Source organism: Siphateles boraxobius, unplaced genomic scaffold (assembly GCF_051911475.1).
Source record: "Siphateles boraxobius isolate OS27281-9 unplaced genomic scaffold, OSU_SipBor_1 204, whole genome shotgun sequence".
Lineage (NCBI taxonomy): Eukaryota > Metazoa > Chordata > Actinopteri > Cypriniformes > Leuciscidae > Siphateles > Siphateles boraxobius.
This window is the reverse complement of record NW_027508816.1, coordinates 967,127-992,500: the sequence shown is the minus strand read 5'-3', so window position 1 is coordinate 992,500 and position 25,374 is coordinate 967,127. Positions and strand designations below refer to the sequence as shown.

Below are 25,374 nucleotides of genomic sequence, written 5' to 3'. Positions count from 1 at the left end.
TCAGGTGTGTTTGGTGTGTGTTCGGTGGTGTGTGTGTTCGGTGGTGTGTGTGTTCGGTGGTGTGTGTGTTCGGTGGTGTGTGTGTTCGGTGGTGTGTATGTTCGGTGGTGTGTGTGTTCGGTGGTGGGTGTGTGTGTTCGGTGGTGGGTGTGTGTGTTCGGTGGTGGGTGTGTGTGTGTTCGGTGGTGGGTGTGTGTGTGTTCGGTGGTGGGTGTGTGTGTGTTCGGTGGTGGGTGTGTGTGTGTTCGGTGGTGGGTGTGTGTGTGTTCGGTGGTGGGTGTGTGTGTGTCCGGTGGTGGGTGTGTGTGTGTTCGGTGGTGGGTGTGTGTGTGTTCGGTGGTGGGTGTGTGTGTGTTCGGTGGTGGGTGTGTGTGTGTTCGGTGGTGGGTGTGTGTGTGTTCGGTGGTGGGTGTGTGTGTGTTCGGTGGTGTGTGTTCGGGTGTGTGTGTTCAGGGGTGTGTGTGTGTGTGTGTTTTCAGGGGTGTGTGTGTTCAGGGGTGTGTGTGTGTGTGTGTTCGGTGGTGGGTGTGTGTGTGTTCGGTGGTGGGTGTGTGTGTGTTCGGTGGTGGGTGTGTGTGTGTTCGGTGGTGTGTGTTCGGGTGTGTGTGTTCAGGGGTGTGTGTGTGTGTGTGTTTTCAGGGGTGTGTGTGTTCAGGGGTGTGTGTGTGTGTGTGTTCGGTGGTGTGTAGGGATGCAACGATTAAAGATTTTGTAAGTACGATTATTGTCTGAGAAATAATCACGATTTAACGATTATCACGATTATTATGCATCAATTAATTTCACAACACTATATGTATAATATCACATGAACACTCAACACTAGATTTTCATGTGTTATTTGCCACAACACAGTACAAAATTATAAAATGACAAACGATAATCAATCTCTTCCTTTGGAATTAAAGAGAAGTGCTTTGTAAACATCCAGCATTTTTCTTTTAAAATAACAAATTAAGTCAATGGCTGCAGGGCTCTTTGATTGAAAAAGATCACAAAATGATTAAGTGTTTAGTTTGTTCTAAATTTATTTTCAACCTGAGGTAGAAAACTTGATAACATGAAAACAATATCTTGTTGGTATTTGACTTAAAAACAAATAAAGGGATAATAAATCCCAATGAAAATAAGAATACCAAAGTAGTTGGCTCTATTGAATTAAATGTAAGCTAAATATTAACTATGTATTTCTTTTAAAAGAAAACAAATATAGTCCAAATGTTATCCACTCCAATATTATTGTACTTATTTTAATACTCTTTTTTTTAATTATTAATCCAAATTTTACATGTGCCTTTAGAAAATCATCTATTATAATCTCATTATTTTGGTTTGTTTGTTTGAAGTTTAAGTAAAAATTATAGAAAGAAACTGAGAACATCTCTCATGTAGTGTTATTAATAACTGAAATGCAGTTAATTGGTAGTCCTAGAAGTCTACACGGCCCTGATCTTATGTTAGTGTTTTACACCGGGCATATTAAAACTACAAAACCTAACATTTACAGGAGAAAGCAATAGGATATTAAGTTAAATGTTCACTGACTGAAACTCTTGAGAGCACGTCACATTCTGTTTTCCACAGACTCAAAACATTCCGCTGTTTTTTGGTTGTTGTTTTTTTACGTTGCACTGAAAGCTGTAAGTTGCACGCCGCATTCTCCTTTTTCCAAAGCGCTAGGGCGGTTGCGCTCCGGAGGCGTCTGTCGTTGCTGTGTTGGTTCTTGTCACTTGACCTAAGGTGCGGTTGCGGCATTTTGAAAAGTAGAGATGTTTTCGTTCCGTTCCGTGCAGAACACTCGGTGTAGCATAGTCTTTACGATTAATTAACCGTGACGTTTTAAAGCGCGGTTAATTGTGAAATCCGGTAATCGCTGCATCCCTAGTGGTGTGTGTGTGTTCGGGGGTGCGTGTGTGTGTTCGGGGGTGCGTGTGTGTGTTCGGGGGTGCGTGTGTGTGTTCAGGGGTGTGTGTGTGTGTTCAGGGGTGTGTGTTCAGGGGTGTGTGTTCAGGGGTGTGTGTTCAGGGGTGTGTGTTCAGGGGTGTGTGTTCAGGGGTGTGTGTTCAGGGGTGTGTGTTCAGGGGTGTGTGTTCAGGGGTGTGTGTTCAGGGGTGTGTGTTCAGGGGTGTGTGTGTGTGTGTGTGTGTGTTCAGGGGTGTGTGTGTTCAGGGGTGTGTGTGTTCAGGGGTGTGTGTGTTCAGGGGTGTGTGTGTTCAGGGGTGTGTGTGTTCAGGGGTGTGTGTGTTCAGGGGTGTGTGTGTGTGTGTTCAGGGGTGTGTGTGTGTTTGTTCAGGGGTGTGTGTGTGTGTGTGTGTTCAGGGGTGTGTGTGTGTTCAGGGGTGGGTGTGTGTTCAGGGGTGGGTGTGTGTTCAGGTGTGTGTTTTTGGTGTGTTTTCGGTGTGTGTTCGGTGTGTGTTTGCTGTGTGTCCAGGTGTGTGTCCAGGTGTGTGTGTGTGTGTTCGGTGGTGTGTGTGTTCGGTGGTGTGTGTGGGTTCGGTGGTGTGTGTGGGTTCGGTGGTGTGTGTGTGTGTGTGTGTGTGTGTGTGTGTGTGTTCGGGTGTGTGTGTTCAGGGGTGTGTGTGTGTGTGTTCAGGGGTGTGTGTTCAGGGGTGTGTGTTCAGGGGTGTGTGTTCAGGGGTGTGTGTTCAGGGGTGTGTGTGTGTGTGTGTTCAGGGGTGTGTGTGTGTGTGTGTTCAGGGGTGTGTGTGTCTGTGTGTGTGTTCATGGGTGTGTGTTCAGGGGTGTGTGTTCAGGGGTGTGTGTTCAGGGGTGTGTGTGTTCAGGGGTGTGTGTGTTCAGGGGTGTGTGTGTTCAGGGTTGTGGGTGTGTGTGTGTTCAGGGGTGTGTATGTGTTCAGGGGTGTGTGTGTGTTCAGGGGTGTGTGTGTGTGTGTGTTCAGGGGTGTGTGTGTGTTCAGGGGTGTGTGTGTGTTCAGGGGTGTGTCTTTGGTGTGTGTGTTCAGGTGTGTGTGTCCAGGTGTGTGTGTTCAGGTGTGTGTTCAGGTGTGTGTATTCGGTTTGTGTTCAGGTGTGTGTGTTTGGTCTGTGTGTTTGGTCTGTGTGTTCAGGTGTGTGTGTTCAGGTGTGTGTGTTCAGGTGTGTGTTCAGGTGTGTGTATTCGGTTTGTGTTCAGGTGTGTGTGTTTGGTCTGTGTGTTCAGGTGTGTGTTCGGTGTGTGTGTGTGTGTTTGCTGTGTGTGTTCAGGTGTGTTCGGTGGTGTGTGTTCGGTGGTGTGTGTGTGGGTTCGGTGGTGTGTGTGGGTTCGGTGGTGTGTGTGGGTTCGGTGGTGTGTGTGTGTTCAGGTGTGTGTGTGTGTGTGTGTTCGGGTGTGTGTGTTCGGGTGTGTGTGTTCGGGTGTGTGTGTTCAGGGGTGTGTGTTGTGTTCAGGGGTGTGTGTTCAGGGGTGTGTGTGTCTGTGTGTGTGTTCAGGGGTGTGTGTGTCTGTGTGTGTGTTCAGGGGTGTGTGTTCAGGGGTGTGTGTGTGTGTGTTCAGGGGTGTGTGTGTTCAGGGGTGTGGGTGTGTGTGTGTTCAGGGGTGTGTGTGTGTTCAGGGGTGTGTGTGTGTTCAGGGGTGTGTGTGTGTTCAGGGGTGTGTGTGTGTTCAGGGGTATGTCTTTGGTGTGTGTGTGTCCAGGTGTGTGTGTTCAGGTGTGTGTTCAGGTGTGTGTATTCGGTTTGTGTTCAGGTGTGTGTGTTTGGTCTGTGTGTTCAGGTGTGTGTTCAGGTGTGTGTATTCGGTTTGTGTTCAGGTGTGTGTGTTTGGTCTGTGTGTTCAGGTGTGTGTTCGGTGTGTGTGTGTGTTTGCTGTGTGTGTTCAGGTGTGGGTGTGTTCAGGTGTGTGTGTTCAGGTGTGTGTTCAGGTGTGTGTGTGTTTGCTGTGTGTGTTTGCTGTGTGTGTTCAGGTGTGTGTGTGTTCAGATGTGTGTGTTCGGTGTGTGTGTTCGGTGTGTGTGTTCGGTGTGTGTTCGGTGTGTGTTCGGTGTGTGTGTTTGGTCTGTGTGTTCAGGTGTGTGTTCGGTGTGTGTGTGTGTGTGTTTGCTGTGTGTGTTCAGGTGTGTGCGTGTTCAGGTGTGTGTTCGGTGTGTGTCCATGTGTGTGTGTTTGGTCTGTGTGTTCAGGTGTGTGTTTGGTGTGTCTCCAGGTGTGTGTGGTTGGTCTGTGTGTTCGGTGTTTGTGTTCTGTGTGTGTTCTGTGTGTGTTCAGATGTGTGTTCAGGTGTGTGTGTTCGGTGTGTGTTCAAGTGTGTGTTCAGGTGTGTGTATTCGGTGTGTGTGTTCAGGGGTGTGTTCGGTGTGTGTTCAAGTGTGTGTTCAGGTGTGTGTATTCGGTGTGTGTGTTCAGGTGTGTGTGTGTTCAGGTGTGTGTGTTCAGATGTGTGTTTGGTGTGTCTCCAGGTGTGTGTGTTTGGTCTGTGTGTTCGGTGTGTGTGTTCTGTGTGTGTTCTGTGTGTGTTCAGGTGTGTGTTCAGGTGTGTGCTCAGGTATGTGTTCGGGTGTGTGTTCAGGTGTGTGTGTTCAGGTGTGTGTGTTCAGGTGTGTGTGTTCAAGTGTGTGTGTTCAGGTGTGTGTTCAGGTGTGTGTTCGGTGTGTGTTCGTTCAGATGTGTGTCCAGGTGTGTGTTCAGGTGTGTGTGTGTGTTCGGGTGTGTGTGTGTGTTCAGGTGTGTGTGTGTGTGTGTGTTTGTTCAGGTGTGTGTGTGTGTTTGCTGTGTGTGTCAAGTCAAGTCAAGTCATCCTCATTTATATAGCGCTTTTAACAATGTAGATCACTTCAAAGCAGCTTTACAGAGATAAACATATAATTTAAGGTAACAGAGATTGGTTTGGTTTTATAGTGGCTCTTGAATAATGTTTTTTCCAGCTAAAGTTAGTTTTGATTGATTCACTTCCGTCTAAATGATCATTTGTTATTAAATTAGGGGCCGCTAAGACGACACCGTTCTCTCTAAACAGAGTTTAAACGTGAACCTGTGATAGACGCTGATGGCGTTCACATGCGCATTAAGAATTGATTCTATAGTTATGTGCGTTTGAATATATGTGCGCAGGTTTATAATTCCTTACAAACCATGCCTAAACAAACTACTTGTCTTGTCTATAAATTTTGCAGAATTTTATTTTATCTGATCACTTTGGGTAGGTACGCGAACCAAAAAATTCCACAAGGCTTTATCTGTAGAGTGGTATAGGGATCCTCCATAGGGAGAGGCTAGTCGGCACTTCAGCACTGCATTGTCATCGGGTCCAGGCGAAAGTCCTTCGTCAGATCTGGAAACGGCCTGGATCCGGCAGGCTGCGGGAAAACCTCGGGATAAACAAAGACACTAAAATTAGCGTAGATGCCATTCTTCTTATGATGTAACGAGTACATCAGGATTTAAGGGAAGTGTTCCCAGTTCCGGCTGACCTAATCTAAGCAGCCTAATATTGAATTATAGAAGTCTATAGAGTGTTATGTGAATGCTAGGTCAAAGAGATGTGTTTTTAGTCTAGCTTTGAACTGACAGACTGTGTCTGCTTCCCGGACAATGTTAGGAAGATTGTTCCAAAGTTTTGGTGCTAAATAGGAAAAGGATCTACCGCCAGCAGTCGATTTAGATATTCTAGGTATTATCAACTGGCCGGAGTTTTGAGATCGCGATAGACGTGAAGGACTATAATGCATTAAGAGCTCGCTCAAGTACTGGGGAGCTAAACCATTTAGTGCTTTGTAAGTAATCAACAATATTTTAAAATGTATACGATGTTTAATAGGGAGCCAATGCAGTGTTGACAGAACCGGGCTAATATGGTCGTACTTCCTGGTTCTGGTAAGAACTCTAGCGGCTGCGTTTTGAACTAGCTGTAGTTTGTTTATTAAGCGTGCAGGGCAACCACCCAGTAGAGCATTACAATAATCTAGCCTTGATGTCATGAACGCATGAACTAGTTGTTCCGCATTTGTCAATGAGAGCATATGACGTAGTTTAGATATATTTTTAAGATGGAAAAATGCGGTTTTACAGACACTAGACACGTGACTTTCAAATAAAAGATTGGTATCAAAGAGCACACACACACACACAGACACACACACACACACACACACACACCCACACACACACCCAGGTTCCTAACTGACGGCGAAGACTTAACAGAGCAGCCATCAAGTGTTAGACGGTATTCTAGGTTATTACGTGTGGAAGTTTTTTGTCCAATAATTAGAATCTCTGTTTTTTCAGAATTTAGTAGTAGGAAATTACTAGTCATCCAATTTTTTATATCAACTATGCATTCCGATAATTTTGTGAATTGGTGAGTTTCGTTAGGTTTGGAAGAAATATAGAGCTGAGTGTCATCAGCATAACAGTGAAAATTAATGCCATGCTTCCTAATGATATCTCCTAAGGTAGCATGTACAGAGTGAACAGCAACGGTCCTAGTACTGAGCCTTGTGGTACGCCATACTGAACTTGTGATCGATAAGACATCTCTTCATTTACTGCTACAAACTGATAGCGGTCAGATAAATATGATTTAAACCATGCTAGTGCAATTCCACTAATGCCAACATAGTTTTCTAGTCTATTTAAGAGAATGTTGTGGTCAATGGTGTCAAATGCAGCACTAAGATCAAGTAACACTAATAGAGAGATACAACCACGATCGGATGATAAAAGCAAATCGTTTGTGACTCTAATGAGAGCTGTCTCAGTGCTATGGTGCGGTCGAAATCCTGACTGGAAATCCTCGCAGATATCATTTCCTTCAAGAAAGGAACACAGTTGTGAGGATACTGCCTTTTCTAATATCTTTGATAGAAAAGGTAGATTTGAGATCGGCCTGTAAGTGACTAATTCTGTAGGATCGAGTTGCGTTTTTTTAACAAGTGGTTTAATCATAGCCAGCTTAAAGGTTTTTGGTACGTATCCTAGAGACAAAGATGAATTAATGATGTTAAGAAGAGGGTCTATGACTTTTGGAAGCATCTCTTTCAATAGTTTAGTCGGTATAGGGTCTAACATACATGTTGTCGATTTAGATGAATTAACGAGTTTGCAAAGTTCTTCCTCTCCTATGGCAATGAATGAATCAAATTTTACCTCGGGGAGACTATAATGCACTCCCTGATGCGATGCTGTAGTAGACGCTTGCATAGTTATAATTTTGTCCCTAATATTATCAATCTTATAAGTGAAGAAGTTCATAAAGTCATTACTGCTGTGTTTCTTGGAAACTTCTGGGCTTGAAGCTTTCTTTTTCGTTAGTGTAGCCACTTTTTCAAATAAATACCTAGGATTATGTTTATTTTCTTCTAATAGGGTTGAAAAATAAGCAGATCTAGAAGCTTTTAAAGCCTCTCTGTAAGCAATCGAGCTCTCCTTCCATGCAATCCGAAATAACTCTAGTTTTGTTTTCTTCCAGTTGCGCTCCATTTTTCTGGCTGCTCTCTTAAGGGCCCGGGTGTGCTCGTTGTACCACGGCGTTGGACTATTTTCTTTAATCTTCTTTAAGCGCAACGGAGCAACTGTATCGAAAGTGCTGGAAAGGAGAGAGTTAAAAGTTTCTGTTGCAATATCAAGTTCTTCTTAGCTATCTGGGATGCTGAGATGATGAAACTGATCAGGAAGATTATTGATAAAGAAATCTTTAGTGGCAGAAGTGATAGGTCTAACATACTTGTAACACGGAGTTGGCTTTGCAGCCTTGGCTAAATGTAATTTACATGAGACTAGATAATGATCTGAGATGTCGTCGCTCTGCTGCAGAATTTCAACAGCATCAACATTGATTCCATGTGATAATATTAGATCTAGAGTATGATTACGACAATGAGTAGGTCCTGAAACGTGTTGTCTAACTCCAATAGAGTTAAGAATGTCTTTAAATGCCAATCTCATTGCATCTTTTTCATTATCTACATGTATATTAAAATCACCAACAATTAGGACTTTATCTGCAGTCAATACTAATTCTGATAGAAAGTCAGCAAATTCTTTGATAAAATCTTTATGGTGCCCTGGTGGCCTGTATACAGTTGCCAGCAGAATTCTCAAACTTGATTTATCGTTTACATTATATATTTTTACATTAAGCACCAACACTTCAAAAGAAGTATATTTAAAACTAGATTTTTTAGTGGTTTTGAAAATATTACTATAAATTACAGCAACGCCTCCCCCTTTGCCTTTCAGGTGAGGTTCATGTTTATAACAGTAATCATGGGGGGTTGACTCATTTAAAGTAATGTAATCGTCTGGTTTTAGCCAGGTTTCTGTCAAACACAGCACATCTAGGTTATAATCTGAAATCATTTCATTAACTATGAGCGCTTTTGAAGTAAGGGATCGGATATTCTGTAGCCCTAGCTTTATCGTTTGTTCATCTGTATTATATCTATTTTTTATTTGTTGAATATCAATTACATTTTTAACCTTAGATCAGTTTGGAAGTTTTTTGGATTTCCAAATTCGGGGAACAGACATTCTCTATATGATGATATCTTGGTGAAAGAGCCTCTATGTGATGGGATTTATCTGACCTTGGTGACGCGAGGCCGCTGGCAGACGGTCGGTTTAGCCAGTTTGTCTGCTTCCTGACCTGAGCCCCAGATTGTCATGTTTTGTCTCAGCTGTGTGTGTGTGTGTGTGTTCAGGTGTGTGTGTGTTCAGGTGTGTGTGTGTTCAGGTGTGTGTGTGTTCAGGTGTGTGTGGGTGTGTGTTCAGGTGTGTGTGTGTGTGTGTGTGTTCAGGTGTGTGTGTGTTCAGGTGTGTGTGTGTTCAGGTGTGTGTGTGTGTGTGTCCAGGTGTGTGTGTGTGTCCAGGTGTGTGTGTGTGTCCAGGTGTGTGTGTGTGTCCAGGTGTGTGTGTGTGTCCAGGTGTGTGTGTGTGTCCAGGTGTGTGTGTGTGTCCAGGTGTGTGTGTGTCCAGGTGTGTGTGTTCAGGTGTGTGTGCTGTGTGCGTCCAGGTGTCCCGGTGTCCTCAGCTGTAGCCGGCGTGGCCATCGGCCTGATCTCCAGAGCCAGCGCTGAGAAGCCGTGGGAGATCCAGGACTACAGGCTCCTGACGGATATTCTGGTAGGTGTCGGTCAGCTTCTGTTCTCAGAGCGTCTCAGAGCCCGTCTTCATCCTGTTGTTTATCATTCAAGGGAATAGAAGATTACAACGGAGACATGGACTTCAAGATGGCAGGGAGCAGCAAGGGCATCACGGCTCTACAGGTGAACCCGTTACTGAAACACCTGACCTTAGGAACCTGTCGTGTGTGTGTGTGTGTGTGTGTGTGTGTGTGTGTGGAGCTCATTCAGGACGAGAGCGATTACATAGTGACATTTCTCAAGTGCATCTTATCTTAAGTACAGATAGGAAAAGAGTATTACAGAAGCTAACTCCACAAAAAATGCTAAACTGTCTTAATTTTAGGATAACCTCAATGGTGTAAAAATCACATTACAGTAGCCATGTCCAAGAATGGCGTTACAATTATTAATAATGCAAGATGAAGATGAAATACAGTTATGTTTAGTGCTGGAAAGACTTTTATAGACTCGAGTGATGTGCTGGTCTTTGACCACAAAACACTGATAAATAATTACAGACGCTCATAAAATATAGTGATAAGCTTCTCTTTTACCAAACTTATCAGAACTTCTATTTCTGTAGAATTGAAACTAAAAGCGTTTCAATAAAATATAGTGATAAGCTTCTCTTTTACCAAACTTATCAGAACTTCTATTTCTGTAGAATTGAAACTAAAAGCGCACAGATTTTGTTTATCTCTGTTTACTTCACGGCAGCCGGTGCGTCGTTGGTTGCTTGGTTAACGGATTTAATCTGCGTAATCCGATAAATCTTAAAGTGATTCAATTTGTACAGAAGTAATCCGATTCTGCCGAATGTAATCTAAAAGTAATCAGATTCGGTAGAAAGTAATCCAAAAGTAATCTGATTCGGCAAAGTAATCCGACTCAGATAAATGTAATCTAAAATTGATCTGATTCAATAGAAAGTAATCTTAAAGTAGTCCAATTCGAACTGAAGTAATCTGATTCTGCCATATGTAATCTAAAAGTGATCAGATTCAGTCAAAAGTCATCTACAATTAATCCAGTTAGGTCTAAGTAATCTAAAGGTAATCCTATTCAGTCAGAAGTAATCCAATTCGGATGGACGTAATCTCAAAGTGATCTGATTCGGCAAAGTAATTCGACTCGGATTAATGTAATCTCAAAGTAATCTAATTCAGACAGAAGTAATCCAATTCTGCCAAATGTAATCTAAAAGTAATTCGATTCAGTTGAAAGTATATTAGCTAAAATCGGGTCTGTACAGTCCGATTTATACGAGTAGATTAAAGAACTCGATGGAGTAGGTTAAGATTTTTTAACTTCAGATGTGATACGATCAGACAGGAATCCTAAATCAAGTAAAGATTTGCTTCTGTAATACGAATTTGTGAGAAATCTGAAATGAATTTATTAGATCTTAAGATAGACTGTTCCAGTAAAACATCATGTGATCGTCATCTGTGTTTCCCGCAGGCTGATGTTAAAATCCCAGGACTTCCCCTGAAGATCGTGATGGAGGCCATACAGCAGGCCACAGGTACGCTCATTCCACGAGCATCATGGTACGCGCAACAGTGGGTGTGTGACGTGCCGTTTTCTGCTTTCTCTTTCAGTGGCCAAAAGAGAGATTCTAGCCATCATGAATAAGAGCATTTCCAAACCGCGGAGCTCCCGGAAGGAGAACGGGCCGGTCGTGGGTATGATCCGTGATCGTGATCGTTCCTCGTGTTCGTAGTGCTGCTGTTTCTCTGATCCCGCTGTGATCTTTCCCTCAGAGAACGTCAGCGTGCCTTTATCCAGACGAGCGCGGTTCGTGGGTCCAGGAGGATTTAATCTGCGCAGACTGCAGGCTCAGACAGGTGTGTGTTCTGCCGTATCACATTCAAGACCTTTAAAACAGTCATCATCACATTCAAGACCTTTAAAACACTCATCATCATTCAAGACCTTTAAAACTTGATTGAATGTAGTCTAAAAGTAATCTGAATCGCCTGAAAGTAATCCGATTTGGATAAATGTAGTCTAAAAGTAATCTGATTCAGTCTAATGTAATCTAAAAGTAATCCAATTCCATAAAATGTGTACTGTAGCAGATTACCCGATTTTGGTCATGTGATTTTCATCAGTAACAGACTGTGAGTGATCTCTGCATCAGTGATGATCTCTGCTCTTGCCGTCAGGTGTGACGATCAGTCAGGTGGACGAGGAGTCGTTCTGTGTGTTCGCTCCCACTCCCAGCGCCATGAGCGAAGCCCAGGAGTTCATCCGGGACATCTGTAAAGATGATGTGCGTGCAGGAGTGTGCACTCTTCTCTGGTGTTTGTTGCGTGAGACTGACACCTGTGTGTGTGTGTGTGTGTGTAGCAGGAGCAGCAGCTGGAGTTTGGAGCCGTTTACACCGCCAGCATCACAGAGATCAGGTAGAGCTTACACACACACACACACACACACACACACACACACACACACAGCTCAGTCTCACAGGGTTTATAACTGAAGCTGGTTGTGTTTCAGGGACATCGGTGTGATGGTGAAGCTGTATCCCAACATGAGCGCCGTCCTCCTGCACAACTCACAGCTGGACCACAGACGGGTCAGAACATGCACACCGTTTCACCTTTACATTACATTACATTAACAGGCTTGCGATTTGATTCAGTGCTGATCTCAATTCTTATTTAAAATGGATTCAATTGATCAGGTGCAGTTCATGTACATTTTTCTCAAGGAAAAAATCTCTCTGAACTGAAGCTTTAAAACTCTACAGGAATACTGTCATGTCTGTATCAGAAGCTCCTCTCTACAGTTATTAATCTAGAGTTTATAGATAATGAAAGTCTTATTGAGGATTATGTGGCGTTATTGTTCTCCTGCTGTTTTATTGATGGTTGAAACACTGATTGATTGAGTGATTTCATGAGACATGATTGATTTCAGGAAGTTGTTCTGTATCTTCTGATGTTCATTGATGTTTATTTGCTGCTGTAACTAGTAGTAAAGAGTAAGAGATGATCGGTTCATCTGTCACACACACACACACACACACACACACACACACACACACACACACACACACACACACACACACACACACACACACACACACACATTTGTGACTGAGTTTACTGATGAAACTGACAGGATTTGAGAGCTGAGACTTTGATTCATATCAACAGTATCAAAGATTACTGAGATTATGGGGTGGCAGGAGCTACAGATGATGTGTAGTGAAGTTCAGGTCAGACAGATGTTTAAGAATCTGTATCGGTTAATCTAAAGAGAATCAAATGGCTGTATATGATCACCCGACCCGATCTGTCACACACACGCTGTTCCTCCTGATGTGTGTGTGTGTGTGTCTGTGTGTGTGTGTGTGTGTGTGTGTTCTGCAGATCAAGCATCCCAGTGCTCTCGGACTGGAGGTGGGCCAGCAGATCCAGGTGAGGAACCGCTCCATCCTCCACACACTGGTGTTGAGTGTGTTTATTAAAGCAGAACTAAGTAACTTTTTTACCTTAACCGAACAGCTTTGGAGTCATTGTAATGTTTATGTTACTGATTTCGTGTTGAATGGTGGTCGTCTCGCACCCCCCTGGTGCCTGTGAGCCGCAAAACCACCCTTGCAACTTTGGGCCGGCGGGCCGCCTGCCTCAGTGTTAGGAAGTATCCTGTGATATCAGGTCTCGCGAGGTAACGCATTGAGCGTGACAGTCACTCATTTCGGTCTCATTTCGGTCTTTTGTCACAATCTCCCCCCACACATTGTATTTCTCACGCTGAAAAACTATTTGTAATATATTTAATATACGAAAACTCTGGCCGCGCCGCTCTCACTGTGGAACCGGCAGGAATCAAGCACGTCTCCGCTGGTGTTGTTCGTCGAGCTACACAATAGCCAATCAGAAAATAGCACTATTGTATCTGGGTAAGATTTAACGCAACAACCAATGACAAAAATGTATCTGTCGGCTGGATGTCACTCTTGTGACGTACATGATATACTTTATTGGTGTCATCTGGCATTTAGCCTCAGGTAAGCCTACCGCGGTAGGCTACTTTATTATTATGAAGTGCAGAGGCCGTGAGTGCAGATACGCTCTGCGTGAGTGGTGTTTACGACAGTAACGTTAAATACAAGTACTCTACAGAGACTCTAGGGATCGCTGTTTGACAAAAACAGAAATCCTGCATAGTGCCGCTTTAACGCTCTGTCCTCCACACACTGGTGTTGAGTGTGTTTATTAACGCTCCGTCCTCCACACACTGGTGTTGAGTGTGTTTATTAACGCTCCGTCCTCCACACACTGGTGTTGAGTGTGTTTATTAACGCTCCGTCCTCCACACACTGGTGTTGAGTGGGTTTATTAACGCTCCGTCCTCCACACACTGGTGTTGAGTGTGTTTATTAACGCTCCGTCCTCCACACACTGGTGTTGAGTGTGTTTATTAACGCTCCGTCCTCCACACACTGGTGTTGAGTGTGTTTATTAACGCTCCGTCCTCCACACACTGGTGTTGAGTGTGTTTATTAACGCTCCGTCCTCCACACACTGGTGTTGAGTGTGTTTATTAACGCTCCGTCCTCCACACACTGGTGTTGAGTGTGTTTATTAACGCTCCGTCCTCCACACACTGGTGTTGAGTGTGTTTATTAACGCTCCGTCCTCCACACACTGGTGTTGAGTGTGTTTATTAACGCTCCGTCCTCCACACACTGGTGTTGAGTGTGTTTATTAACGCTCCGTCCTCCACACACTGGTGTTGAGTGTGTTTATTAACGCTCCGTCCTCCACACACTGGTGTTGAGTGTGTTTATTAACGCTCCGTCCTCCACACACTGGGGTTGAGTGTGTTTATTAACGCTCAGTCCTCCACACACTGGTGTTGAGTGTGTTTATTAACGCTCCGTCCTCCACACACTGGTGTTGAGTGTGTTTATTAACGCTCCGTCCTCCACACACTGGTGTTGAGTGTGTTTATTAACGCTCCGTCCTCCACACACTGGGGTTGAGTGTGTTTATTAACGCTCGGTCCTCCACACACTGGTGTTGAGTGTGTTTATTAACGCTCCGTCCTCCACACACTGGTGTTGAGTGTGTTTATTAACGCTCCGTCCTCCACACACTGGTGTTGAGTGTGTTTATTAACGCTCGGTCCTCCACACACTGGGGTTGAGTGTGTTTATTAACGCTCAGTCCTCCACACACTGGTGTTGAGTGTGTTTATTAACGCTCCGTCCTCCACACACTGGTGTTGAGTGTGTTTATTAACGCTCCGTCCTCCACACACTGGGGTTGAGTGTGTTTATTAACGCTCCGTCCTCCACACACTGGTGTTGAGTGTGTTTATTAAAGCTCCGTCCTCCACACACTGGTGTTGAGTGTGTTTATTAACGCTCCGTCCTCCACACACTGGGGTTGAGTGTGTTTATTAACGCTCGGTCCTCCACACACTGGTGTTGAGTGTGTTTATTAACGCTCCGTCCTCCACACACTGGTGTTGAGTGTGTTTATTAACGCTCCGTCCTCCACACACTGGGGTTGAGTGTGTTTATTAACGCTCGGTCCTCCACACACTGGGGTTGAGTGTGTTTATTAACGCTCAGTCCTCCACACACTGGTGTTGAGTGTGTTTATTAACGCTCCGTCCTCCACACACTGGTGTTGAGTGTGTTTATTAACGCTCCGTCCTCCACACACTGGTGTTGAGTGTGTTTATTAACGCTCCGTCCTCCACACACTGGGGTTGAGTGTGTTTATTAACGCTCCGTCCTCCACACACTGGTGTTGAGTGTGTTTATTAACGCTCCGTCCTCCACACACTGGTGTTGAGTGTGTTTATTAACGCTCCGTCCTCCACACACTGGTGTTGAGTGTGTTTATTAACGCTCCGTCCTCCACACACTGGTGTTGAGTGTGTTTATTAACGCTCCGTCCTCCACACACTGGTGTTGAGTGTGTTTATTAACGCTCCGTCCTCCACACACTGGTGTTGAGTGTGTTTATTAACGCTCCGTCCTCCACACACTGGTGTTGAGTGTGTTTATTAACGCTCAGTCCTCCACACACTGGTGTTGAGTGTGTTTATTAACGCTCCGTCCTCCACACACTAGTGTTGAGTGTGTTTATTAACGCTCAGTCCTCCACACACTGGTGTTGAGTGTGTTTATTAACGCTCCGTCCTCCACACACTGGTGTTGAGTGTGTTTATTAACGCTCAGTCCTCCACACACTGGTGTTGAGTGTGTTTATTAACGCTCCGTCCTCCACACACTAGTGTTGAGTGTGTTTATTAACGCTCCGTCCTCCACACACTGGTGTTGAGTGTGTTTATTAACGCTCCGTCCTCCACACACTGGTGTTGAGTGTGTTTATTAACGCTCCGTCCTCCACACACTGGTGTTGAGTGTGTTTATTAATGCTCCGTCCTCCACACACTGGTGTTGAGTGTGTTTATTAACGCTCCGTCCTCCACACACTGGTGTTGAGTGTGTTTATTAACGCTCAGTCCTCCACACACTGGTGTTGAGTGTGTTTATTAACGCTCCGTCCTCCACACACTGGTGTTGAGTGTGTTTATTAACGCTCCGTCCTCCACACACTGGTGTTGAGTGTGTTTATTAACGCTCCGTCCTCCACACACTGGGGTTGAGTGTGTTTATTAACGCTCCGTCCTCCACACACTGGTGTTGAGTGTGTTTATTAACGCTCCGTCCTCCACACACTGGTGTTGAGTGTTTATTAACGCTCCGTCCTCCACACACTGGTGTTGAGTGTGTTTATTAACGCTCCGTCCTCCACACACTGGTGTTGAGTGTGTTTATTAACGCTCCGTCCTCCACACACTGGTGTTGAGTGTGTTTATTAACGCTGCGTCCTCCACACACTGGTGTTGAGTGTGTTTATTAACGCTCCGTCCTCCACACACTGGTGTTGAGTGTGTTTATTAACGCTCCGTCCTCCACACACTGGTGTTGAGTGTGTTTATTAACGCTCCGTCCTCCACACACTGGTGTTGTGTTTATTAACGCTGCGTCCTCCACACACTGGTGTTGAGTGTGTTTATTAACGCTCCGTCCTCCACACACTGGTGTTGAGTGTGTTTATTAACGCTCCGTCCTCCACACACTGGTGTTGAGTGTGTTTATTAACGCTCCGTCCTCCACACACTGGTGTTGAGTGTGTTTATTAACGCTCCGTCCTCCACACACTGGTGTTGAGTGTGTTTATTAACGCTCCGTCCTCCACACACTGGTGTTGAGTGTGTTTATTAACGCTGCGTCCTCCACACACTGGTGTTGAGTGTGTTTATTAACGCTCCGTCCTCCACACACTGGTGTTGAGTGTGTTTATTAACGCTCCGTCCTCCACACACTGGTGTTGAGTGTGTTTATTAACGCTCCGTCCTCCACACACTGGTGTTGTGTTTATTAACGCTGCGTCCTCCACACACTGGTGTTGAGTGTGTTTATTAACGCTCCGTCCTCCACACACTGGTGTTGAGTGTGTTTATTAACGCTCCGTCCTCCACACACTGGTGTTGAGTGTGTTTATTAACGCTCCGTCCTCCACACACTGGTGTTGAGTGTGTTTATTAACGCTCCGTCCTCCACACACTGGTGTTGAGTGTGTTTATTAACGCTCCGTCCTCCACACACTGGTGTTGAGTGTGTTTATTAACGCTCCGTCCTCCACACACTGGTGTTGAGTGTGTTTATTAACGCTCCGTCCTCCACACACTGGTGTTGAGTGTGTTTATTAACGCTCCGTCCTCCACACACTGGTGTTGAGTGTGTTTATTAACGCTCCGTCCTCCACACACTGGTGTTGAGTGTGTTTATTAACGCTCCGTCCTCCACACACTGGTGTTGAGTGTGTTTATTAACGCTCCGTCCTCCACACACTGGTGTTGAGTGTGTTTATTAACGCTCAGTCCTCCACACACTGGTGTTGAGTGTGTTTATTAACGCTCCGTCCTCCACACACTGGTGTTGAGTGTGTTTATTAACGCTCCGTCCTCCACACACTGGTGTTGAGTGTGTTTATTAACGCTCCGTCCTCCACACACTGGTGTTGAGTGTGTTTATTAACGCTCCGTCCTCCACACACTGGTGTTGAGTGTGTTTATTAACGCTCCGTCCTCCACACACTGGTGTTGAGTGTGTTTATTAACGCTCCGTCCTCCACACACTGGTGTTGAGTGTGTTTATTAACGCTCAGTCCTCCACACACTGGTGTTGAGTGTGTTTATTAACGCTCCGTCCTCCACACACTGGTGTTGAGTGTGTTTATTAACGCTCAGTCCTCCACACACTGGTGTTGAGTGTGTTTATTAACGCTCCGTCCTCCACACACTGGGGTTGAGTGTGTTTATTAACGCTCCGTCCTCCACACACTGGTGTTGAGTGTGTTTATTAACGCTCCGTCCTCCACACACTGGTGTTGAGTGTGTTTATTAACGCTCCGTCCTCCACACACTGGTGTTGAGTGTGTTTATTAACGCTCCGTCCTCCACACACTGGTGTTGAGTGTGTTTATTAACGCTCCGTCCTCCACACACTGGTGTTGAGTGTGTTTATTAACGCTCAGTCCTCCACACACTGGTGTTGAGTGTGTTTATTAACGCTCCGTCCTCCACACACTGGGGTTGAGTGTGTTTATTAACGCTCCGTCCTCCACACACTGGTGTTGAGTGTGTTTATTAACGCTCCGTCCTCCACACACTGGTGTTGAGTGTGTTTATTAACGCTCCGTCCTCCACACACTGGTGTTGAGTGTGTTTATTAACGCTCCGTCCTCCACACACTGGTGTTGAGTGTGTTTATTAACGCTCCGTCCTCCACACACTGGTGTTGAGTGTGTTTATTAACGCTCCGTCCTCCACACACTGGTGTTGAGTGTGTTTATTAACGCTCCGTCCTCCACACACTGGTGTTGAGTGTGTTTATAAACGCTCGGTCCTCCACACACTGGTGTTGAGTGTGTTTATTAACGCTCCGTCCTCCACACACTAGTGTTGAGTGTGTTTATTAACGCTCCGTCCTCCACACACTGGTGTTGAGTGTGTTTATTAACGCTCCGTCCTCCACACACTGGTGTTGAGTGTGTTTATTAACGCTCCGTCCTCCACACACTGGTGTTGAGTGTGTTTATTAACGCTCCGTCCTCCACACACTGGTGTTGTGTTTATTAACGCTGCGTCCTCCACACACTGGTGTTGAGTGTGTTTATTAACGCTCCGTCCTCCACACACTGGTGTTGAGTGTGTTTATTAACGCTCCGTCCTCCACACACTGGTGTTGAGTGTGTTTATTAACGCTCCGTCCTCCACACACTGGTGTTGAGTGTGTTTATTAACGCTCCGTCCTCCACACACTGGTGTTGAGTGTGTTTATTAACGCTCCGTCCTCCACACACTGGTGTTGAGTGTGTTTATTAACGCTCAGTCCTCCACACACTGGTGTTGAGTGTGTTTATTAACGCTCCGTCCTCCACACACTGGTGTTGAGTGTGTTTATTAACGCTCAGTCCTCCACACACTGGTGTTGAGTGTGTTTATTAACGCTCCGTCCTCCACACACTGGGGTTGAGTGTGTTTATTAACGCTCCGTCCTCCACACACTGGTGTTGAGTGTGTTTATTAACGCTCCGTCCTCCACACACTGGTGTTGAGTGTGTTTATTAACGCTCCGTCCTCCACACACTGGTGTTGAGTGTGTTTATTAACGCTCCGTCCTCCACACACTGGTGTTGAGTGTGTTTATTAACGCTCCGTCCTCCACACACTGGTGTTGAGTGTGTTTATTAACGCTCCGTCCTCCACACACTGGTGTTGAGTGTGTTTATTAACGCTCCGTCCTCCACACACTGGTGTTGAGTGTGTATATTAACGCTCAGACCTCCACACACTGGTGTTGAGTGTGTTTATTAACGCTCAGTCCTCCACACACTGGTGTTGAGTGTGTTTATTAACGCTCCGTCCTCCACACACTGGTGTTGAGTGTGTTTATTAACGCTCCGTCCTCCACACACTGGTGTTGAGTGTGTTTATTAACGCTCCGTCCTCCACACACTGGTGTTGAGTGTGTTTATTAACGCTCAGTCCTCCACACACTGGTGTTGAGTGTGTTTATTAACGCTCCGTCCTCCACACACTGGTGTTGAGTGTGTTTATTAACGCTCAGTCCTCCACACACTGGTGTTGAGTGTGTTTATTAACGCTCAGTCCTCCACACACTGGTGTTGAGTGTGTTTATTAACGCTCCGTCCTCCACACACTGGTGTTGAGTGTGTTTATTAACGCTCCGTCCTCCACACACTGGTGTTGAGTGTGTTTATTAACGCTCCGTCCTCCACACACTGGTGTTGAGTGTGTTTATTAACGCTCAGTCCTCCACACACTGGTGTTGAGTGTGTTTATTAACGCTCCGTCCTCCACACACTGGTGTTGAGTGTGTTTATTAACGCTCAGTCCTCCACACACTGGTGTTGAGTGTGTTTATTAACGCTCCGTCCTCCACACACTGGGGTTGAGTGTGTTTATTAACGCTCCGTCCTCCACACACTGGTGTTGAGTGTGTTTATTAACGCTCCGTCCTCCACACACTGGTGTTGAGTGTGTTTATTAACGCTCCGTCCTCCACACACTGGTGTTGAGTGTGTTTATTAACGCTCCGTCCTCCACACACTGGTGTTGTGTTTATTAACGCTGCGTCCTCCACACACTGGTGTTGAGTGTGTTTATTAACGCTCCGTCCTCCACACACTGGGGTTGAGTGTGTTTATTAACGCTCCGTCCTCCACACACTGGTGTTGAGTGTGTTTATTAACGCTCCGTCCTCCACACACTGGTGTTGAGTGTGTTTATTAACGCTCCGTCCTCCACACACTGGTGTTGAGTGTGTTTATTAACGCTCCGTCCTCCACACACTGGTGTTGAGTGTGTTTATTAACGCTCCGTCCTCCACACACTGGTGCTGAGTGTGTTTATTAACGCTCCGTCCTCCACACACTGGTGTTGAGTGTGTTTATTAACGCTCCGTCCTCCACACACTGGTGTTGAGTGTGTTTATTAACGCTCAGTCCTCCACACACTGGTGTTGAGTGTGTTTATTAACGCTCCGTCCTCCACACACTGGTGCTGAGTGTGTTTATTAACGCTCCGTCCTCCACACACTGGTGTTGAGTGTGTTTATTAACGCTCCGTCCTCCACACACTGGTGTTGAGTGTGTTTATTAACGCTCCGTCCTCCACACACTGGTGTTGAGTGTGTTTATTAACGCTCCGTCGTCCACACACTGGTGCTGAGTGTGTTTATTAACGCTCCGTCCTCCACACACTGGTGTTGAGTGTGTTTATTAACGCTCCGTCCTCCACACACTGGTGTTGAGTGTGTTTATTAACGCTCAGTCCTCCACACACTGGTGTTGAGTGTGTTTATTAACGCTCCGTCCTCCACACACTGGTGTTGAGTGTGTTTATTAACGCTCCGTCCTCCACACACTGGTGTTGAGTGTGTTTATTAACGCTCCGTCCTCCACACACTGGTGTTGAGTGTGTTTATTAACGCTCCGTCCTCCACACACTGGTGTTGAGTGTGTTTATTAACGCTCCGTCCTCCACACACTGGTGTTGAGTGTGTTTATTAACGCTCCGTCCTCCACACACTGGTGTTGAGTGTGTTTATTAACGCTCCGTCCTCCACACACTGGTGTTGAGTGTGTTTATTAACGCTCCGTCCTCCACACACTAGTGTTGAGTGTGTTTATTAACGCTCCGTCCTCCACACACTGGTGTTGAGTGTGTTTATTAACGCTCCGTCCTCCACACACTGGTGTTGAGTGTGTTTATTAACGCTCCGTCCTCCACACACTGGTGTTGAGTGTGTTTATTAACAATCAGTCCTCCACACACTGGTGTTGAGTGTGTTTATTAACGCTCCGTCCTCCACACACTGGTGTTGAGTGTGTTTATTAACGCTCCGTCCTCCACACACTGGTGTTGAGTGTGTTTATTAACGCTCCGTCCTCCACACACTGGTGTTGAGTGTGTTTATTAACGCTCCGTCCTCCACACACTGGTGTTGAGTGTGTTTATTAACGCTCCGTCCTCCACACACTGGTGTTGAGTGTGTTTATTAACGCTCCGTCCTCCACACACTGGTGTTGAGTGTGTTTATTAACGCTCAGTCCTCCACACACTGGTGTTGAGTGTGTTTATTAACGCTCCGTCCTCCACACACTGGTGTTGAGTGTGTTTATTAACGCTCCGTCCTCCACACACTGGTGTTGAGTGTGTTTATTAACGCTCCGTCCTCCACACACTGGTGTTGAGTGTGTTTATTAACGCTCCGTCCTCCACACACTGGTGTTGAGTGTGTTTATTAACGCTCCGTCCTCCACACACTGGTGTTGAGTGTGTTTATTAACGCTCCGTCCTCCACACACTGGTGTTGAGTGTTTATTAACGCTCCGTCCTCCACACACTGGGGTTGAGTGTGTTTATTAACGCTCCGTCCTCCACACACTGGTGTTGAGTGCGTTTATTAACGCTCCGTCCTCCACACACTGGTGTTGAGTGTGTTTATTAACGCTCCGTCCTCCACACACTGGTGTTGAGTGTGTTTATTAACGCTCAGTCCTCCACACACTGGTGTTGAGTGTGTTTATTAACGCTCCGTCCTCCACACACTGGTGTTGAGTGCGTTTATTAACGCTCCGTCCTCCACACACTGGTGTTGAGTGTGTTTATTAACGCTCAGTCCTCCACACACTGGTGTTGAGTGTGTTTATTAACGCTCAGTCCTCCACACACTGGTGTTGAGTGCGTTTATTAACGCTCCGTCCTCCACACACTGGTGTTGAGTGCGTTTATTAACGCTCCGTCCTCCACACACTGGTGTTGAGTGTGTTTATTAACGCTCAGTCCTCCACACACTGGTGTTGAGTGTGTTTATTAACGCTCCGTCCTCCACACACTGGTGTTGAGTGCGTTTATTAACGCTCCGTCCTCCACACACTGGTGTTGAGTGTGTTTATTAACGGTCCGTCCTCCACACACTGGTGTTGAGTGTGTTTATTAACGCTCCGTCCTCCACACACTGGTGTTGAGTGTGTTTATTAACGCTCCGTCCTCCACACACTGGTGTTGAGTGTGTTTATTAACGCTCCGTCCTCCACACACTGGTGTTGAGTGTGTTTATTAACGCTCCGTCCTCCACACACTGGTGTTGAGTGTGTTTATTAACGCTCCGTCCTCCACACACTGGTGTTGAGTGTGTTTATTAACGCTCCGTCCTCCACACACTGGTGTTGAGTGTGTTTATTAACGCTCCGTCCTCCACACACTGGTGTTGAGTGTGTTTATTAACGCTCTGTCCTCCACACACTGGTGTTGAGTGTGTTTATTAACGCTCCGTCCTCCACACACTGGTGTTGAGTGTGTTTATTAACGCTCTGTCCTCCACACACTGGTGTTGAGTGTGTTTATTAACGCTCCGTCCTCCACACACTGGTGTTGAGTGTGTTTATTAACGCTCCGTCCTCCACACACTAGTGTTGAGTGTGTTTATTAACGCTCCGTCCTCCACACACTGGTGTTGAGTGTGTTTATTAACGCTCCGTCCTCCACACACTGGTGTTGAGTGTGTTTATTAACGCTCCGTCCTCCACACACTGGTGTTGAGTGTGTTTATTAACGCTCCGTCCTCCACACACTGGTGTTGAGTGTGTTTATTAACGCTCCGTCCTCCACACACTGGTGTTGAGTGTGTTTATTAACGCTCCGTCCTCCACACACTGGTGTTGAGTGTGTTTATTAACGCTCAGTCCTCCACACACTGGTGTTGAGTGTGTTTATTAACGCTCAGTCCTCCACACACTGGTGTTGAGTGTGTTTATTAACGCTCCGTCCTCCACACACTGGTGTTGAGTGTGTTTATTAACGCTCAGTCCTCCACACACTGGTGTTGAGTGTGTTTATTAACGCTCCGTCCTCCACACACTGGTGTTGAGTGTGTTTATTAACGCTCCGTCCTCCACACACTGGTGTTGAGTGTGTTTATTAACGCTCCGTCCTCCACACACTGGTGTTGAGTGTGTTTATTAACGCTCCGTCCTCCACACACTGGTGTTGAGTGTGTTTATTAACGCTCCGTCCTCCACACACTGGTGTTGAGTGTGTTTATTAACGCTCCGTCCTCCACACACTGGTGTTGAGTGTGTTTATTAACGCTCCGTCCTCCACACACTGGTGTTGAGTGTGTTTATTAACGCTCCGTCCTCCACACACTGGTGTTGAGTGTGTTTATTAACGCTCCGTCCTCCACACACTGGTGTTGAGTGTGTTTATTAACGCTCCGTCCTCCACACACTGGTGTTGAGTGTGTTTATTAACGCTCCGTCCTCCACACACTGGGGTTGAGTGTGTTTATTAACGCTCCGTCCTCCACACACTGGTGTTGAGTGTGTTTATTAACGCTCCGTCCTCCACACACTGGTGTTGAGTGTGTTTATTAACGCTCCGTCCTCCACACACTGGTGTTGAGTGTGTTTATTAACGCTCCGTCCTCCACACACTGGTGTTGAGTGTGTTTATTAACGCTCCGTCCTCCACACACTGGTGTTGAGTGTGTTTATTAACGCTCCGTCCTCCACACACTGGTGTTGAGTGTGTTTATTAACGCTCCGTCCTCCACACACTGGTGTTGAGTGTGTTTATTAACGCTCCGTCCTCCACACACTGGTGTTGAGTGTGTTTATTAACGCTCCGTCCTCCACACACTGGTGTTGAGTGTGTTTATTAACGCTCAGTCCTCCACACACTGGTGTTGAGTGTGTTTATTAACGCTCCGTCCTCCACACACTGGTGTTGAGTGTGTTTATTAACGCTCCGTCCTCCACACACTGGTGTTGAGTGTGTTTATTAACGCTCCGTCCTCCACACACTGGTGTTGAGTGTGTTTATTAACGCTCAGTCCTCCACACACTGGTGTTGAGTGTGTTTATTAACGCTCCGTCCTCCACACACTGGTGTTGAGTGTGTTTATTAACGCTCCGTCCTCCACACACTGGTGTTGAGTGTGTTTATTAACGCTCCGTCCTCCACACACTGGTGTTGAGTGTGTTTATTAACGCTCAGTCCTCCACACACTGGTGTTGAGTGTGTTTATTAACGCTCCGTCCTCCACACACTGGTGTTGAGTGTGTTTATTAACGCTCCGTCCTCCACACACTGGTGTTGAGTGTGTTTATTAACGCTCAGTCCTCCACACACTGGTGTTGAGTGTGTTTATTAACGCTCCGTCCTCCACACACTGGTGTTGAGTGTGTTTATTAACGCTCCGTCCTCCACACACTGGTGTTGAGTGTGTTTATTAACGCTCCGTCCTCCACACACTGGTGTTGAGTGTGTTTATTAACGCTCCGTCCTCCACACACTGGTGTTGAGTGTGTTTATTAACGCTCAGTCCTCCACACACTGGTGTTGAGTGTGTTTATTAACGCTCCGTCCTCCACACACTGGTGTTGAGTGTGTTTATTAACGCTCCGTCCTCCACACACTGGTGTTGAGTGTGTTTATTAACGCTCCATCCTCCACACACTGGTGTTGAGTGTGTTTATTAACGCTGGGCTCTTCTAGGTGAAGTACTTCGGCCGCGACCCGACGGACGGCAGAATGAGGCTCTCTCGGAAGGTTCTCCAGTCTCCGGTGTCCTCGACGGTGAAGAGTCTGAGCGAGAGACACAGCATCTCTATAGGAGCGCCCGCCGACCCCGTCTCCGACTCATAGAGATCACTCGACATTTCATAATAAACTCTCTTATTATTTACATTATCCTCACACACACAGCTTCAGCTTCTGCATTACATGTGTGCTGAACCCTCAAATGTAAGTGTTGATCTCTGTCCTGCCTTCTCAAATGAGACACAGCCCACATTTTGTACTAAAGAAATAAACGAGTCCCACCCACATGATGTTATTGTCTGTAAATGTGGAATACTGTACATATAAATGCAGTTTGTCGAATAAGGCAACTGGCCTTCCTCCCATCCAATCAGATCATCCAGCCTGCTGTCCAGAAGCGCATCATCATCTCACAATCAGCTCTTGCTCAGTCTTTTTACATTATCATTAAATATTGGTTTGTCTATGGAGAAACTTAATGATAATTATACTACTTGTTTCCTGCTGTTGTGCTCTAAAGCAGTTACAGTAAAATAATACGTTCATATTTCTGGTCACCTTCAAAAGAGGGAATAGCAGATGTAGGATATTAGTTGGCATATGACATTTTTGGGAACTAGAAGGCCGTTCACACCAAGAATAACTAT

The 25,374-nt window shown here is 45.9% G+C and overlaps 1 protein-coding gene and 1 long non-coding RNA gene across 2 annotated transcripts in view; both read left to right on the top strand.

Annotated features, from left to right (window-relative positions):
• Nucleotides 1–25,012, top strand: part of pnpt1 (polyribonucleotide nucleotidyltransferase 1) — a 44,432-nt gene extending 19,420 nt beyond the window's left edge. Inside the window, exons 19-28 of the mRNA XM_077237591.1 lie at nucleotides 8,944–9,053; nucleotides 9,125–9,196; nucleotides 10,517–10,580; nucleotides 10,657–10,740; nucleotides 10,819–10,902; nucleotides 11,224–11,330; nucleotides 11,408–11,463; nucleotides 11,558–11,636; nucleotides 12,436–12,483; nucleotides 24,683–25,012. Coding sequence (XP_077093706.1) covers nucleotides 8,944–9,053; nucleotides 9,125–9,196; nucleotides 10,517–10,580; nucleotides 10,657–10,740; nucleotides 10,819–10,902; nucleotides 11,224–11,330; nucleotides 11,408–11,463; nucleotides 11,558–11,636; nucleotides 12,436–12,483; nucleotides 24,683–24,832 — 854 coding nt within the window. The 3' untranslated portion in view covers nucleotides 24,833–25,012. The remainder of the gene's footprint in view (nucleotides 1–8,943; nucleotides 9,054–9,124; nucleotides 9,197–10,516; nucleotides 10,581–10,656; nucleotides 10,741–10,818; nucleotides 10,903–11,223; nucleotides 11,331–11,407; nucleotides 11,464–11,557; nucleotides 11,637–12,435; nucleotides 12,484–24,682) is intronic.
• LOC143745482 (uncharacterized) lies at nucleotides 2,114–4,109 on the top strand. The gene is made up of 3 exons (XR_013205994.1): nucleotides 2,114–2,155; nucleotides 2,234–2,433; nucleotides 4,068–4,109. It is a non-coding gene; the product is annotated as an uncharacterized LOC143745482 (long non-coding RNA).
• Nucleotides 25,013–25,374: the final 362 nt, after the last annotated feature.